The sequence below is a fragment of the Phaseolus vulgaris genome, unplaced genomic scaffold (genome assembly GCF_000499845.2).
Source record: "Phaseolus vulgaris cultivar G19833 unplaced genomic scaffold, P. vulgaris v2.0 scaffold_567, whole genome shotgun sequence".
NCBI classification, from domain to species: Eukaryota; Viridiplantae; Streptophyta; class Magnoliopsida; order Fabales; family Fabaceae; genus Phaseolus; species Phaseolus vulgaris.
Window position 1 is genome coordinate 2,776 of NW_027174272.1, and position 16,580 is coordinate 19,355.

The 16,580-nt window shown below is 33.7% G+C and overlaps 1 protein-coding gene across 2 annotated transcripts; it reads left to right on the forward strand.

The window, feature by feature from the left end:
* Positions 1-10,983: 10,983 nt before the first annotated feature.
* LOC137817677 (probable arabinosyltransferase ARAD1) lies at positions 10,984-13,610 on the forward strand. Of its 2 annotated transcripts, none has more exons than XM_068620931.1 (4): positions 10,984-11,676; positions 12,105-12,401; positions 12,667-12,762; positions 12,923-13,610. In XM_068620931.1, the coding sequence occupies exons 1-4, from the start codon at positions 11,209-11,211 to the stop codon at positions 13,343-13,345; spliced, it is 1,284 nt and encodes a 427-aa protein (XP_068477032.1). In that variant the 5' UTR covers positions 10,984-11,208; the 3' UTR covers positions 13,346-13,610. The 2 variants fall into 2 exon arrangements, with proteins under 2 accessions (XP_068477032.1, XP_068477031.1); XM_068620930.1 differs by having other exon boundaries at positions 10,988-11,688.
* The last annotated feature ends 2,970 nt before the right edge of the window (positions 13,611-16,580 follow it).

Consider the following 16,580-nt stretch of genomic DNA (forward strand, 5'->3'; position numbering starts at 1 on the left):
CAGCAGCTATGTATTCTGCTTCTGCTGTGGAGAGAGCAACACAAGCTTGCTTCTTGCAATGCCAAGAGATTAGACTTGATCCAAGCATGTGACAAGTCCCACTTGTGCTCTTCCTATCAACTTTGCAACCTGCAAAATCAGAATCTGAAAAACCAATCAAATTCAAGATACCTTGTTAGGATACCACAATCCAACATCCTTAGATCCTTGCAAATATTTCAGAATTCTCTTTGCTGCATTGTAGTGTGATTCCTTTGGATCAGATTGATATCTAGCACATAGACATACAGCAAACATAATGTCAGGCCTGCTGGCAGTTAGATATAATAAGGAACCAATTAAACCCCTATATTTCGTTTGATCCACTGATTTTCCTGCAGAATCTTGATCCAGCTGACAATTGTTGTTGAAATAGGAGTGCTGATTGCTTTGCATTGATTCATATCAAACTTCTTGAGCAGTTCCTTGCAGTATTTTTCTTGACTTATGAAAATCCCATCCTTGAGTTGCTTAACTTGTAGACCAAGGAAGAAATTCATTTCTCCTAACATTGACATCTCAAACTCACTTTTCATGGTTTTCACAAAGTCTTCACACATCTCTTCATTTGTGGATCCAAAGATAATATCATCTACATAGACTTGCACAAGTATGATATCTTCACTTTTCTTCTTTAGAAAGAGAGTTTTATCTGAATTGCCACGGCTATAACCTTGAGACAGCAGAAATTCACTTAGCCTTTCATACCATTGCCTAGGTGCTTGCTTTAATCCATATAAGGCTTTCTTAAGCATGAACACATGTTCTGGATTCTTGTGATCTTCAAACCCTGGAGGCTGAGATACAAACACCTCTTCATTGATGTAGCCATTTAGAAATGCACTCTTGACATCCATTTGAAATAGCTTGAAGCCTTGTATGCTGGAAAATGCTAGAAGAAGTCTGACAGCTTCAAGACGTGCTACTGGTGCATAGGTTTCACCAAAATCAATACCTTCTTCTTGGTTATACCCTTTAGCAACCAGTCTTGCTTTATTTCTAGTGATAGCTCCATGTTCATCCATCTTGTTCCTGTACACCCACTTGGTTCCTATGATGTTCATCTCATGCTTCCTTGGAACCAAAGTCCACACTTCATTGTATTCAAACTGGTTCAGCTCTTCCTGCATTGCTGTTATCCAATTGCTGTCTTGCAGTGCTTCTTCCAGGCTTTTAGGTTCAATCTGTGACACAAAAGCTACTGTTCTGCAGAAGTTATTGAGTGAATTCCTTGTTGAGACTCCTTTCTCAATTTTACCAATTACATTGTCAAGAGTGAGATCCCTTGGAGTCTTCCATTCTTTAGGCAGTCCTGCATTCACAGTAGATTCTTTGACAGAATTTGGATTAGTAGCATCAAGCTCACTGATTGATTCTGTTGCATAATTGTTCTTAAATCATCCATACCAGGTTCATCCACAACAGATTTGGGCACAGAAAAATCTGTTTCATCAAACACAACATGTATAGATTCTTCAACAGCAAGCAATCTTTTGTTATATACTCTATAAGCATGACCATTTATAGCATAACCAATATGTATTCCTTCATCTGATTTAGGATCAAACTTCCCTAGATTATCTTACCATTATTTAAAACAAAGCATTTGCAGCCAAACACCCTAAGATGACTAATGCTAGGCTTCCTACCTTTATACAATTCATAGGGAGTTTTCTTAAGAATTGGTCTAATCAATGTTCTGTTAAGCACATAAGAAGCAGTATATACAGCATCAGCCCAAAAATATTTAGGTAAACCAGATTCATTTAGCATAGTCCTAGCTAACTCTTCTAGTGATCTATTCTTTCTTTCAACAACACCATTTTGTTGGGGTGTCCTAGGAGCAGAATAACTATGTATGATCCCATGTTTTTCACAATATTTATCAAACTTTGCATTTTGAAATTCTCCCCCATGATCACTACGAATCTGTTTTATCCTATTTTCATTCTCATTATGCAGAACCTTAGCAAGTTTCTTAAAGGCTTTATATGCATCATTTTTAGAAGCAAGAAACAAAGTCCATGTATATCTTGAAAAGTCATCAACAATCACCAAAGCATAGTAATTTCCAGCTAAGCTAGCAGTCCTAGATGGTCCAAACAAATCCATATGCAAAACATCCAAAGCTTTATTTGAAGAAACCATATCTTTTGATTTAAAAGAAGTTCTAATCTGTTTTCCCTTTACACAGCATCACACAATCTGTTATTTTGAAACTTTATGTTTGGTAAGCCAGAAACAAGTTCCTTAGATTTTAGCTTGTTCAAGTGATTTGTGTGAATGTGAGCTAGTCTCCTATGCCACAGCCATGACTCATCATTTTTAGATAGCAAACACTCATTTTCAGAACAGCTCTTATAATGTCTAGGAGATAAATGTTGTTTACCCTTTTTCCAGTGAACAGCACCTTACCAGAATTTTCATTTGAAATTGTACAAGTATTTGCTTCGAAATTGACCTTGTATCCCTTGTCACACAGCTGGCTAATGCTTAGAAGACTATGTTTTAGCCCTTCAACATATAGACATTCTCAATTGTAGTTGAGTCTTTAGTACCAACATCTCCTCTTCCAAGAATTTTTCCTCTATTGTTATCTCCATATGTGACATGCCCTTCAGCTTTGAGTTTCAGATTTATAACTGAGTCACATCACCAGTCATGTGCTTTGAGCAGCCACTGTCTAGATACCACTGGTTTCTCCTGCTGTTTTTCTGCAACAAAACAGATTTAGCACATATGGTACCCTTTAGTCTAGGGTCCAGCATGATTAACACCTTTCCTTAGGAAGCCATTTGGCTAAACCTTTAGGAACAAGATATTTCCTAGCCTTACATGTTCTAGATACATGACCAGATTTCATACAATAAAAACATGTTGCAGTATGCATTGTTTTTGAATTACTAAAAGAGGAAAAACCTGTTTTGGAAGGAACAAAGAAACTTGACAGCTTTTTCACATTACCTTTCATTCCAGGATTATATCCTAAACCATTTTTATTGAAAACAGCATTCTGTGAACCTAATAAGGTTTCAAGATTTTCTCTTCCCTTAGTGAAATTTGAAAGTGTTTTTAACAAATACTCAACCTGTTTTTCCAGCTTTTTGCAATTATCACAAGTTTTAATTGATGCATGCAAACATGTCAATTCAAGACTAATTAATTCAGTTTTAGCTTTGTGCAGTTCTTCTTCAAGAGTTTTAACCTTTGGTTCAAGTACCTTATTTACTTTATTCAATCTGTTGCACATTACAGCCAACCTGTTTGCTTCATCATGTGTTTCCTTAAAGGCTAATAGCAGTTGATCATAGTTTTCAGAATCAGTGGAGAAATTACTTACTGAGTCAGAGTTGGATCCCTCATCATTCACCATGAAGCAAAGATTTGCTTTTTTCACTTTCAGTTGAAGAATCACTAGATGAGGATACATCATTATCTTCCCATGAGATATATGCTCTTCTACCTTTCCCTTTGTCATTCCTCTTGCTTGCTGATTTTTCTTTACTTTGATTGTTTGGACAATCAGCTTTTATATGACCTGGTTTACCACATCCAAAACATGTGTAATTGGAAGAATTTGAATCAATAGGTTGTTTGGAATACCTCTTTTCTCTGCTGAGTTCTGTCACGGTTTTCTTTCTAAGAAATCTGCTGAATTTCCTGGTGAGCAGACTCACAGTCTCATCATGTTCTGGATCACCTTCTTCCTCACTTGCATCATGTTCTATGGTAGTTTTCAGAGCAATTCCTTTGGCCTTCTTTTCCACTGTTTCTTGTTCTTTCAATCTTTTCAGCTCAATTTCATGTTCTATCAGCTTTCCAAAAAGTGCAGCAGTGGAGATCTTGGATAAATCTCTGGATTCTGAGATTGCTGTTACCTTAGGCTGCCAGCTCCTATCAAGACATTTTAATACCTTTATGTTGAGCTCTTCCTTATCAAAGAATTTACCAAGGCCAATGAGGTGATTTACAATGTGTGTAAATCGTTTCTGCACATCTGTAATACTTTCTTCAGATTGCATTCTGAACAGCTCATACTCCTGAATGAGTGAGTGCTTCCTTGCCCGTTTCACATCATCAGTTCCTTCATGAGTCACCTCTAGTACATCCCACATCTCCTTTGCTGAGTTACATTGAGAGACTCTAAAGAACTCATCCATATTCAGTGCAGAGGTGATGATATTCTTGGCTAAGGAGTCATATTGGGCCTTCTTCTTCTCGGTTTCACTCCATTCAGACCAAGGCTTTCTTTATTGTCTCATCTTTGACAACCTGCATAGGTATAAAAGGTCCACTGACCACTGCATCCCAGATTCCCATGTCAATAGATTCCATAAAGATCTTCATCCTGATTTTCCAGAAAGCATAGTTAACACCACCAAACATAGGAGGTCTATTAATAGATGCACCTTCAGCAAAAGGCATTTTAAACTCAGACATCATACACACACTTGAGCAAAATACAAGCCCTAGCTTCTTGATACCAATTGTTGGGTCTATTAGTGTCTAAGTTCAAGAGGGGAGGGTTGAATTGAGCTTATAAAATTTTCGCAAGAACACACAATTTTTTCAGTATTCCAGAGGCAAAAAGAACAGATTGTTTTTACATGAAACAGATTGATTTTTCAGAGCAGTATTGGCACAATTTGAATATTGTTCACTGTAAAATTGTGATCAACAGAGAATCAGAACAGAACCAGATCAGCTTATTTTTGTGAGGATAAAAGATATAGCTATGCTTAGAGATCAACCAAAATTACACAACACGAGATTTCAAGAAAAAAGATCCTTTCACAGGTTTTTAATGAATGGTCAGTTTGTTCACAATTCACTTAAGCCATTATATGCAGCAACCTTGTTTATGATCAGAAAACTTTAACAAGACAGGAAGAACAGTTTTCACTTAACCCAGAATTAACAGATTCAATTTAAAAAGAACAGATTTAGTTCTTGACAGAATTAAGCAAAAACAGAAAAAAGTGCAGGGATGAGAATGCAAGATACACACGTTTTTATACTGGTTCACTCATACAGAGCTACATCCAGTCTCACCTTACCCCAAGGTGGAATTCACTAAAAAACAGTGCCAATCACTTACAAAACCAGCAGTTCTTGAACACTACAAGAACACCACACACAATGCTGAAAAACCCTATTTCAGCACACCTTGCACTCCAAGAAACCCTATCAAGGAGTGACTAACACTTACACCTTTACAAAACAGAATAAAGGAAAGATTACACCTGAAAAGAAGATGCAAGAACTCAAAACCAGTAGTTCAATTTGCTGCAGAAACTGCACCAGCACCTTCACCAAGATTCAAGGTTTCCTAGAACAAGCACACTTGAAAATCTCTTTGGAAACCTTTCAAAAACTCTTTCAATCCTTCTTCTCACATGGAAATTGTTTGATCTCTGTCAAGAGCGTAATTCCTCAGCACTTCATCATGTGAGAGAGACATTTCTTTATATAGAAAACAGTTTCTAACTTCTTTTAAAAAAAACAGTTGAAAAGCAGTTAAGAAAACAACAGATTCAGTTTTGAACTTAACAGATTTATTTTGTGAAAACTGCCAACTCAGCTTAACAATTAAACCAAGTGAGTGTGTGAACCTTAAACAATTTTGAGAATTTTAGTGATGAATTGACAATTGTGGTTGCTTAATTTTTATTTTTGGTATATCATAAAAGAGCATGAAGATGATTGAGGAATTTGTTGTGTTAACTAGGAGCCCAGGGCCAAATAGTCAAATTGTATATTGTTAGAATTCCATTTTTTTATATATCCCCTTTGGGTCAAGAATTTTTTTTGATAATATTTCACCTTAACCTTTAATGATATAATTTTCTACCCTTTAGAATGTCTAAGGAAGGAAAACGTAGATGCAATACATACATATAGAAAAGGGAATGGTTCGTTCTGATTATGAAAGCTCAAAAAGTTGAAAATAGGAAGAATCTTTTCCTATTATTGAAAAAAAAGAAACAAAAGAAGAAAAAAGAAATAGAAAAGAAAGAGAGAAAAAAAATTCATCTTGAAAATCATGAAAAGTCAGAAAGAAAAATGAGGGAAAATGTGACATCGAAAGAAAGTGGTAATTAGATAACATATATGTTCTCTATAATTGAATTGTAGGTATGTTCTTCTTCTTTAAGATGTGCATTTTGTTATCTAAGAAAAACCAATATTTTTTTGGATGTCCAACCTCATTACAACTTTGAAAAAGACCTCTAGATTCATGTTTCTAATATGTTTGTGATTTGAAGATGAAATGAAAAGCAACTGTGATTTGTTATGATTCAGTGAAAATAGAGAGAAACATTTACCTGTGAGCATATGAGAAGATATTCCTTGATGAATTGTCATTTATTTGTTTTGATTTGATCCTAGAAGTTGATTGTGTCTATATTTTTCTATATTTGAATTTGGAAGCATCATAGGTTTTTAATTTGATATGTTGTTTAGTGAATTAAGCTATTTGATATTTAAATTCAAATATATTCATTTACTTTGCTTGAGGACAAACAAGATTCTAAGTTGGGGAGAGTGATAAGTGTCTAATTTCAGTAATATTTCATATTAAAATATAGTCACTTATGAGGATTTATTGCTAATTTACATATAAAATAATCCCTAATTTATGAATTTATACCTTTTTACATTTTTTTATGAGCTTTATTTGAATAAGAGCATTTTATTCCCAAATTTGATGTTAATTGCAGATTTTTAGGGAGGATTGAAGATTTGGAGTAAAGGAAAATAATTTGAGCTAAAAAGAGAAAGCTAAAAGGTCCCAGATGGAAAAAGATACAGAGAAAGATTGAGCCTTTTTTATGTTTTATCACTTAGCCCATTAGCGCGACACAAGAAGCCACCTAACCCTAGAAAATTAGGATAAATAGCGGGCTAGAGGTTCAACCCTGGTGTGCCAGATTGAAAGGAAAACACCATAGAGTGAATTGTGACCCAATTGGGAGAATGGACGGTGCCAGAAGTATGCGTGGCTAATTCTACCCTTTGGGATTGAGAGTAATATGCTCAATGCTCAAAATCTTATGTATTGAGGTGATATCTTATATATTAATATTCAATTCTTGATTGATTATTGATATTGTTATTTTACTTTTAACTTTTCGTGGCAAATTGAGAATCTTAAATCTGACCGGAAGGTATTTTTAGGGTTTATACCTAAACAACAATACTTAACATATTTGAGTGTTAGTAATTGACTTGAAATGTTAATTGTCATTAATGCCTGAGTGTGATTCTAAGTTGTTTTTATAAATATGCAAGAGATCGATATTTAGGAAACATTCTTAAGGATTTTATATGCGAGGGATCAATATAAATGAATTTTCTACGGATATCAATTTCAATCAAATAACTCAATATTAACATGCTAATCAAAATACATGAGAGTGGGAGAGATGGAACCTAATCCCTATTTTTCCAATTGAAGCAACTAATTCTTTGTTTGTTTTCTTATTGATCAGTGTCAACACAATCACTTCAAAATCTCTATTGTTATGTAGTTATATTTAGGGAATATTGTACTCGATAATTCACTGATCCTTATAGGATCGATATCCGTCCTTAAGGACAATTATTACTTCTGATAAACGCGGTGCACTTGCCGTTAAAAGTCATCAACCATCACATTAGAGCACATGCTAAAGTATGATACAAACCCCTCCACCTTACTCTTCGAGGTGAACTCAGAGGCATATGAGGTGACCTCATTGAGTACCCAAGAGTACTCGGGATTGAAGAAGGAACTTATCCTTCCTCGCTCTCTTAGCCAAGCTTGGCCCAGTGACCTCCCCAACATCTTGGGATGAGACTTTTCTCCTTGGAATTATGACAACCTTGTTCCTCCCTAGTGTAGCGGCAACTGCCACCATGACAATTGCCATTGGCACGGTAGGGATGGCCTCAACCACAATCATTGTGTGAGGAAACATTTCCCCCAAGACATCCCCTTCAACGAGAATGAGTGAGCATGACTTGTTGAGGAACCTTATTTGATGGGAACAACCTCTCTGCTCACAAGAGGGTTATTCTTGGTGGAAGAAATAGGACTATAAGAAGATGAAGCAAGGGAAGTAGACATTGAAACATACCTAAACAAGAAAGGATGAGCAAATGCATGAAAGGAAGAAGAACAAAAGCATTGGAGGAGGAACGAAAACAAATCACATATACCAAAAGAAGCGAAGCAAGCAAAAGAAGACATTGTAATGGCTCATGTTTGATTTTTGTATGTTTTTGGAAAAAACGCTTCACTCAAACCCTAAACATTCAAAACATCATGTCGAAAGAGACAAACACAAAAAATGAAGCATCATGTCCACCTAGGACAACTTGTCTCTTTAGGGCAACTTTGAGGAGAAACGTCATAACTCATCATTTGAAATAAAAACTCATAATTAATGTTCATGGGGTTTTGTTCCCCTCGTTAAGACATGTCATTATTACTATTTCATTACAATATTTACCTCTTTAATTGCATCATAATAAACTCGGACGATCGAGCTATATAAACTGAGACCATCGAGCTAGGAGGATGGTCACAATGCTTGACTTATGACTAGTGCTAAAAATATGACTCACTTTCACAAGCTTAGCCAAATGATATCACCAAAGTTGAGTTCAAAATAAAAGCCCAATTACCTTAAAATCGATTACCGAGCTTAAAGGACTTGTGTACTACCTAGTACTGAAAAATATTGAGAATATTAATACATTCTTGCGATATTGGGTATTAGCCACCTACAAATTCAAATAACTCAAACACTCTTAAAAACTCACTTCTATTACCATTGAAATCGACTTGATATCCGACAACAAATATTTAATTGAATATTTAGTATAGTGCAAATGTCTATAAATATATCTTTAGAAAGTAATAGTATTGTTCCGACCTCAAGTCTGTTGGGCAGCATCACTAGGGTCAATCACCGCATCCGATGTATTGTCTGTTTTGGAGGTTGATGTTCCGTCACGGTTTTGTTCTGAAAAAGCGCCTCGAAGGGTGAAGGGAGTATATAAACTCCCCTTGGCCTCGACTCCTGAACGATGTGAGACTATATTGACATACAAAAACAAGTACAATTTCGAATGAAGCAAAATTTGATCTTTAAAGATAAAAATTATGAAGAAATATCTGGTCTCAAAAAGTGCAAATTCCTTCATCTGTTATATTTTCTTTTGCAGAATATTTAATGAAAGTTGTTTCAATTGGACTGAAATTTAATCAGAATTTGCAGAAAAATCATACATACAAAGGTATCCTTTTAAGCTATTTTGTGTGTCAAATTTAATCGTTAGTACCATATTTAATTTTTATTTAATTGAAATAATAATTTAATAACTTTTTTTTTATCAATCCGAGTGAGAGTCACCCTAATTAATACGATATTTAAAACAACCACAGTGCATTATTTTTTTTGTATTAAAGGTCAGATTTATCGGATCGTGATTTGTGAATACAACATTACGAAAGTGCACATGCAATTTTTTCATAGTCAATGGTAAATATTGTAATAATTGTAACTAGGAAAATTTCCAACTTTTTAAGTTTTAAATATTATTTTATAATAACTCAGATAACGTTAGACTCTCATGACAAATGGTAAGTATTTTAATAACCCTTATGTAGATGTTATCATTTTTTTTTAACTTTAACATATTTAGAGGTTACATTACATATTTTTTTTTTGAAAAGTATATTGGACAATATCTCCCTCACTAAAGTTCTAATTGATCAGGTATTCATTTAAAAAAAATATTTCAATTTTATAATACTTAATTTTGTTTATGGAAAATAAATATAAAATTTAATATCAACATGGACTCAATCCATTCTTCCAAGACGCAGATGCATAATTTATAGAATGCATATAGGAGTAACGAAGAACCAAGAAATAAGACAAAGTGAAAATGAAACTAGTGATAGAAAAAAAAAAACATATTGAATTTTTTATTATTATTAAACGTTAAAATAAAACAATAAAATAGACTCGTAATAAATTAATCATTAAGACGATCTAATTTGTGCGAATATACCATACGTTTTGATAAGAACAACGTAGACACATCACAATCTAATAAGATTAACAAAATTAAACAATCTAAAAATTAAACTGTGAAAAAATTAGATGATTTGAAAGGTAAAATCGTTTACACAAAATAACACACTAGACAATCTATATTAAGTACGAAATAACTTTTAATATGAATATACCTAATTTATTTAAGTGTAGCGTATAAGCTAAGATTTTGAGTTGGGTTTGCAAAAGTTTGACTCTATAAAATAATTTTGGACTCGAGTACAAGGTTTAGATTGGAGTACAAGGTGTTTATAATTTGTTTATTAGCCTAATTCAATCCAACTTTTTTTTAAATTTTTTATCGAGGTTGAATGTATTAGGTTATAGATTTTGATTTTTTTTTTATTAAAGTTCGTAATTTAAAATATCTTGTTTTAATTCTTTTAAATAAATTATATCATTTAAAATTTTAATATTTAAAAAATACACATTTAATTAATGGAATAATAAAGTAAATTAAATAATAATGATATTTTATATTAATATTAGTTAATGATTTTGATAAAGTCAATAGGATTGAGTGTAACTGTAATATATACAACTCATTGCTTAATCAATAAAAAAGATTAATTGAACTAAGTTAAAGTTAATCTAATTAAGTTCAGATTTCCTTTTGGGTTGTGTGATTTAATAAACACTCATATTCCAAATGAACAAATAACTATAATTTTTAATTGAAGATGGTATAGTTTTACACAAGAAAATAATGTTTATAAATAATCAATATAAAATATCTCTTCACTTTCCACAAGAAGAAAGTTATAATAATTATATATTAAATACTATAACTTCTCTTTACGTTTTATAAAAGGGTAATTACTGTTTATTTCCATTCCAATAATATTGAGGAAAATTACCAAAACGACATAAGCTGAGTCCGAAAGAAATGCATCTTTGTGGTGTCCATAATTATCTGAAGTACATTGAAGATGAACACTGCAACTGATAGCAGAAAAGAAGAAGAAAGGAACTCGTAACAGAAGCAGCAATAGCAGAAGAAGATAGCATTAGAGCCGAAAATATTCGTAAAAAAGAAAAGAAGAAGAAGAAGAAGAACACAATGTACGGGAAGGTGCTTCTTACATTCATTTTCGTGCTTCTCCTCCTTCTTTCGTACACAATTTTCATAGGCAACCTCGACATTCGATCTTATTTCTTCCCTCACTTCAAGTTATCCGCGGTTGTACCCGCTGCGTGTGCACTTGATCCGTCTCTTCGGGTCTTCATGTACGATCTCCCTCGCCGCTTCAACGTCGGCATGATTGACCGCCGCAACACGTCGGAGACACCTGTCACCGTGGAGGACTGGCCGCGGTGGCCCGAGAACTGGGGGCTGAAGAAGCAGCACAGCGTGGAGTACTGGATGATGGGGTCGCTCATCCACGGCGTCGAGGGCAGAGAAGTGGTTAGGGTTTCGGATCCGGAACTCGCCAACGCCTTCTTCGTGCCGTTCTTCTCTTCTCTCAGTTTCAACACGCACGGCCACACCATGAAGGATCCCGCCACGGAGATTGATCGCCAATTGCAGGTGCTTCGCCTGGTTTCTTCTCTTCGTAGTTGATTTGTGAATCGCTCCAATGCAATTTGATGGGAGTTAATTTCGTTTTAGCGTAATGCGATTAGTATGGTCACTTGAAGATTCACTGTACAGGTTATTGTCAAACGACATTAGTGCTGAAAATCATAAGAATTTGATGAATGTTACTGTTCAGCACTAGTTTAGGAAGAGTAGTATCCGAATGAAATATTTTCAGTGTCTGAGAATTTTACTTGCAGGAGGAGAATGAGTGTAAATTGGAAAACGTGACTATATTATTTATTTATACTATTCTCCTATGGGCAATGGACTATATTATTTTTAGAAATGTTGGGTGTTGTACCTGTTTCTGTGCGTCATAGCTAATGTGTTACAAACCTCTGCTTTTGATATTAAACAGTGCTTGTTTCTGGTGTCAGGTTGATTTAATGGAATTGTTAAAGAAATCCAAATACTGGCAGAGGTCTGGAGGTAGAGACCATGTATTTCCTGTCACACACCCCAATGCCTTTAGGTTCCTACGAGATCAGTTGAATGATTCTATTCAGGTTGTTGTGGATTTTGGTCGCTACCCTAGGCACATGTCTAATTTGAACAAAGATGTGGTGTCCCCATATGTGCATGTTGTGGACTCTCTTACAGTAGACGAGCCTCAAGATCCGTATGAGTCTCGCTCCACGCTGCTTTTCTTCCGAGGGAGGACTTACAGGAAGGATGTATGTCTAACTGAGAGTTAGTTGAAGGAGTAATGTATTTCTTAATGGGGCAAGGTTCCTGTAAAGTACGTTTGTCTTTAAAGTGGGCAAGTCAGGCCATATCCATACCCTTGGTTTAATTTAAAGCACATTGTGATCATAAAACACTAAAATTCAAAGGTTGATACACCTGTCCTTGCTCACTCTAAAAACAATCCCACTTTAGTGTAGCTTTTTCCTTTAAATTCCATGAATATTGATTTTCTGGTGTCTGTGATGTTTGCAGGAAGGGATTGTTCGTGTTAAACTAGCAAAGATACTGTCTGGTTATGATGATGTTCACTATGAGCGAAGTGTTGCTACAGAAGAAAATATAAAATTGGTATGCAGTGTAGTTGTGTAATTGATCTTTGCTTAATTTTAGTTGGATAATTTGTGGTTGACTGTTTAAAAGATCAATTTTACAATTGTATGTGTTTTATTTTATCATGCAAAAATCATTAACTGCTGTGTTCCTTTAACCACTGCTTCTTATACAACAGTCATCTAAAGGGATGCGTTCATCGAAGTTCTGTTTGCATCCAGCGGGAGACACACCGTCATCTTGTAGGCTTTTTGATGCCATTGTGAGTCACTGTGTCCCTGTCATTGTTAGTGATCAAATTGAACTCCCATTTGAGGATGAGATTGAGTACTCCCAGTTCTCGATTTTCTTCTCTTTCAAAGAGGCATTACAGCCTGGCTACATGGTCGATCAACTTCGTAAATTTCCAAAACAGAAATGGACTGAAATGTGGAAGCAACTCAAAAACATCTCCCAACATTATGAATTCCAGTACCCTCCTAAAAGAGAAGATGCTGTGAGTATGCTGTGGAGACAGGTCAAGCACAAAATTCCAGGGGTCAGCCTTTCTGTTCATAGAAGCCGGAGGTTAAAAGTCCCAGATTGGTGGCAGAGGAAATGATTTCTGGAGCTTTGGTGTTAATCTTGTACATTCTTCAGTTACAGTGACAATCCCTAAAGGGAGGAATAACATTAATACTTCCTCTTATCTCAGCATTTTGAAATTGAGATTTTTGTATAAGTTTTAATGTGATTTTTTTTGGTCTTAGCTTCTAATTTGGTGGACATTTGTCTCATCCAACTTGGAGCCTGATGTTCATGAATATTACCACTTCCTCATTCGAAAATGTTTAATCTCTTCTGGGTCGTTTCGTTTCGATAGAAAATGGACTTTGTAGGTGTGCAACAGAAGAAGGGGATTTCGATTTTCTCATTGTCATTCTATAGTTCAGTTACTTAATTTGTACATCGCCATTCATGCTAAAGAACTCTAGCTAATCCTAAAATTAATATATTCATTTACTTTCATAATTTGGTTATAATTTAATTTCCGTTTCCCATGTACTTGTTAAAAAAAAGGTTGCACTATAAGGAAAAAGTTCTATTCATAAGACACCTACATTTTCACTTATATAAGAAATATGGAGCTAACTATTTGGTTAAATATACCATTTAAGTTGTAGATAAGAGTGATGATTCATTCACTCAAAAGAGTAACTGACATCAATTACTCTGAATATGAACCTTCTTATCTTATTTTAACAACTCATATTTATGGGCCATAATAAGTGAAATCCCAATTACTCTCAATATTAACCTTTCATCTTAGGCAGATTCTTCCAGCACCATATCATTTGTGATTAACACTCAACATATACATGTAAAACTACTCTTATACCCTTAACGAAATTGTGTTATTGTGTTCCGGATATATATATATATATATATATATATATATATAATATATATATATATTATATATATATATATATAAAATAGTAGTTCTAGATAATTATGTCCAGAAAAATATTTTCCTTGATTTGTTCTGATAAAAAATCCGAAATGTGCCCCTGCCAACCCCTTTAACTTTTTCTTTGAATCTCATGTGTCCCTGCCAACACATGGCACACATTCGTTGGGAGATAAAAGGTCCTACAAACATGACTCTCTTGGTTTCTTTCCATTGCACTTCCATCCAAGAATTTCACCAAACTATTGGTTTGCTACTTCAATGAAAATTAGGCCCATGTTCGCAATTTTATTTGTCTTTAGAGTTGTTTTTGGATTTAAAGTCCATAACTTAATTCTTTAAATTGTTTAGTTTAGTGGGTTTTTAATCCCATTAAAAATACCAAAATGATGGACTTCTGGATATGTATATCCGGAAGCATTATAGTGCCTTTCGGATAAAGATGTCCATAGTTAAATAGTACAATTCCGGATGACAATATCCGTAGGTAAACATGACACTTCCGGATACCAAATACCGTAGGAAAAAACTGACACTTTCGAATGTCAATATTCATAGGCAAAGCTGACACTTCCGAATGTCAATATCCATAGGCATGTGACTTCTAGATATTGATGTTCATAAGCAAATCTTTGACTTCCGGATATTAATATCCGTAAGCAAATATGTGACAAGGACAAAGTTGGGTTTAAAAAGTTACATTGGATGCAAGAAACAATTAATCGGGTGCAGAAAGTAATTGCCTTCATCTTATCTTATCTTAACAACTCAAATTAATGGGTCACAAGTGCATACTAATTCTCTCTAGGAAATGTGTCACTAATTATTGCAATTCTATCTATTATGTATTAATATATTATGAAGAAAGATATGAAAGATAAAAAAGATAGTAAGATAGTTATATATAAAATAAAATTTTGCATCTATTCTTCTTTACTCTCTATTATATACACATCCATAAAATAATTATGATACTCAAAATTTGTGTAAATATGAATATGAAATATATACACAAAATCAAGAAATGTGTATTATATATCATTTAAATAAGTTATAATTTAATATTAATTTATATTTTGAAAATACTATTTGTTTCTTAACATCTATGGAGTGCTAGGATAACTTATAACTTTTTTTAGATAGCTGTTTTTTTCGGTAAAAAGGTAAAGTAAAAACTAACTGATTAGATAAAGATTCAAATAGATGATAATGAGATAATGTATAGTTATGTAAGTAATAATTTTTATGTGAAAAAAGATCAAAATGAATAATTTCTAAAAAAGAAGTGTGTGCTTCAATTAAAATAATTTCTTTTATTATTATTATTATTATTATAGATTATGATTATTATTTTAACAACTATTACACATTGATGAAGAGAGAGATTGATCTTCAGTACATTATAGACTAATAAAGAGGATAGAAAAAGCTACATTTTAAGAGAAAGAGAGTTACAATTTTCATATAAAAAATTATTAATGTGCACTTGTAACGTATTGTGAGCTGTTAATATAATATAAGATGGAAGTTTAAGAGCTTGAATAATTCATTTTATGGACTCTTGGGGTGAGTGGAATAAAAAGCATTTTTACTTGTAAAAAATTAAAAGTAAAAAGTTGAAAATTATAAAAAAATTGTATAAATTAATTAATACATAAATTAATTTTGATTTATAAATAAATCATGTGTAGAAAGAATCTTGTACATATAAGTCTACGACCAACTTAAGATAAAAAAAAACATTGTTGTAGCATATAAACATTTGGTGCTATTCTTATCCTCCGATGCCATATATAATTGATATTTATTTTTATTAATATGTTATATTATTTTTTAAGTTGCTGATATACATAAATTTAACTAACCTCTCCTTATTAATAATTTACTATTATAAAAGTATCTACATAAATGACATTTTCAATAAATATAAAAATTATTTTAGTTTGATGGTCCCTCTCAAAAGGTCAACGCTAAGGTTGTTTTTATGGAGAAGTTCATCGTTGAGGTTGAGCCACCGAAAACCTGCAATTGCTCTCCACGTTAACAATGGAGGACTTATCAGCACCGAAGAGCAAGATCCTGAAAAGTCCAGCACTTGCTAAGGTAATTAAATTAACCCAATCGCTTCTTCATATATGCATATATCTTCAAATTCATCTGATAAATCCTGAATTAACTTCAAATTGTTCTATAAACAGTACATCCTTGAAACTAGTGCGTATCCCAAAGAGCACGAGCAATTGAAGAAACTTCGAGAGACAACAGTGGAGAAATATGGTGCGAAGAGTTTGATGAATGTTCCTGTAGATGAAGCACAATTCCTATCTTTCTTATAAAAATGATGAAGGCTGAGAAAACACTAGAAATTGGAGTTTCACGGGTTATT

Excerpts from the sequence above, each read along its gene's own strand:
- LOC137817677 (XM_068620930.1), top strand. The coding sequence starts at position 11,209 with ATGTACGGGAAGGTGCTTCTTACATTCATTTTCGTGCTTCTCCTCCTT. Across the intron at positions 12,402-12,666 it reads GGAGGACTTACAGGAAGGAT|GAAGGGATTGTTCGTGTTAA; the intron begins GTATGTCTAACT and ends TGATGTTTGCAG. Across the intron at positions 12,763-12,922 it reads CAGAAGAAAATATAAAATTG|TCATCTAAAGGGATGCGTTC; the intron begins GTATGCAGTGTA and ends CTTATACAACAG.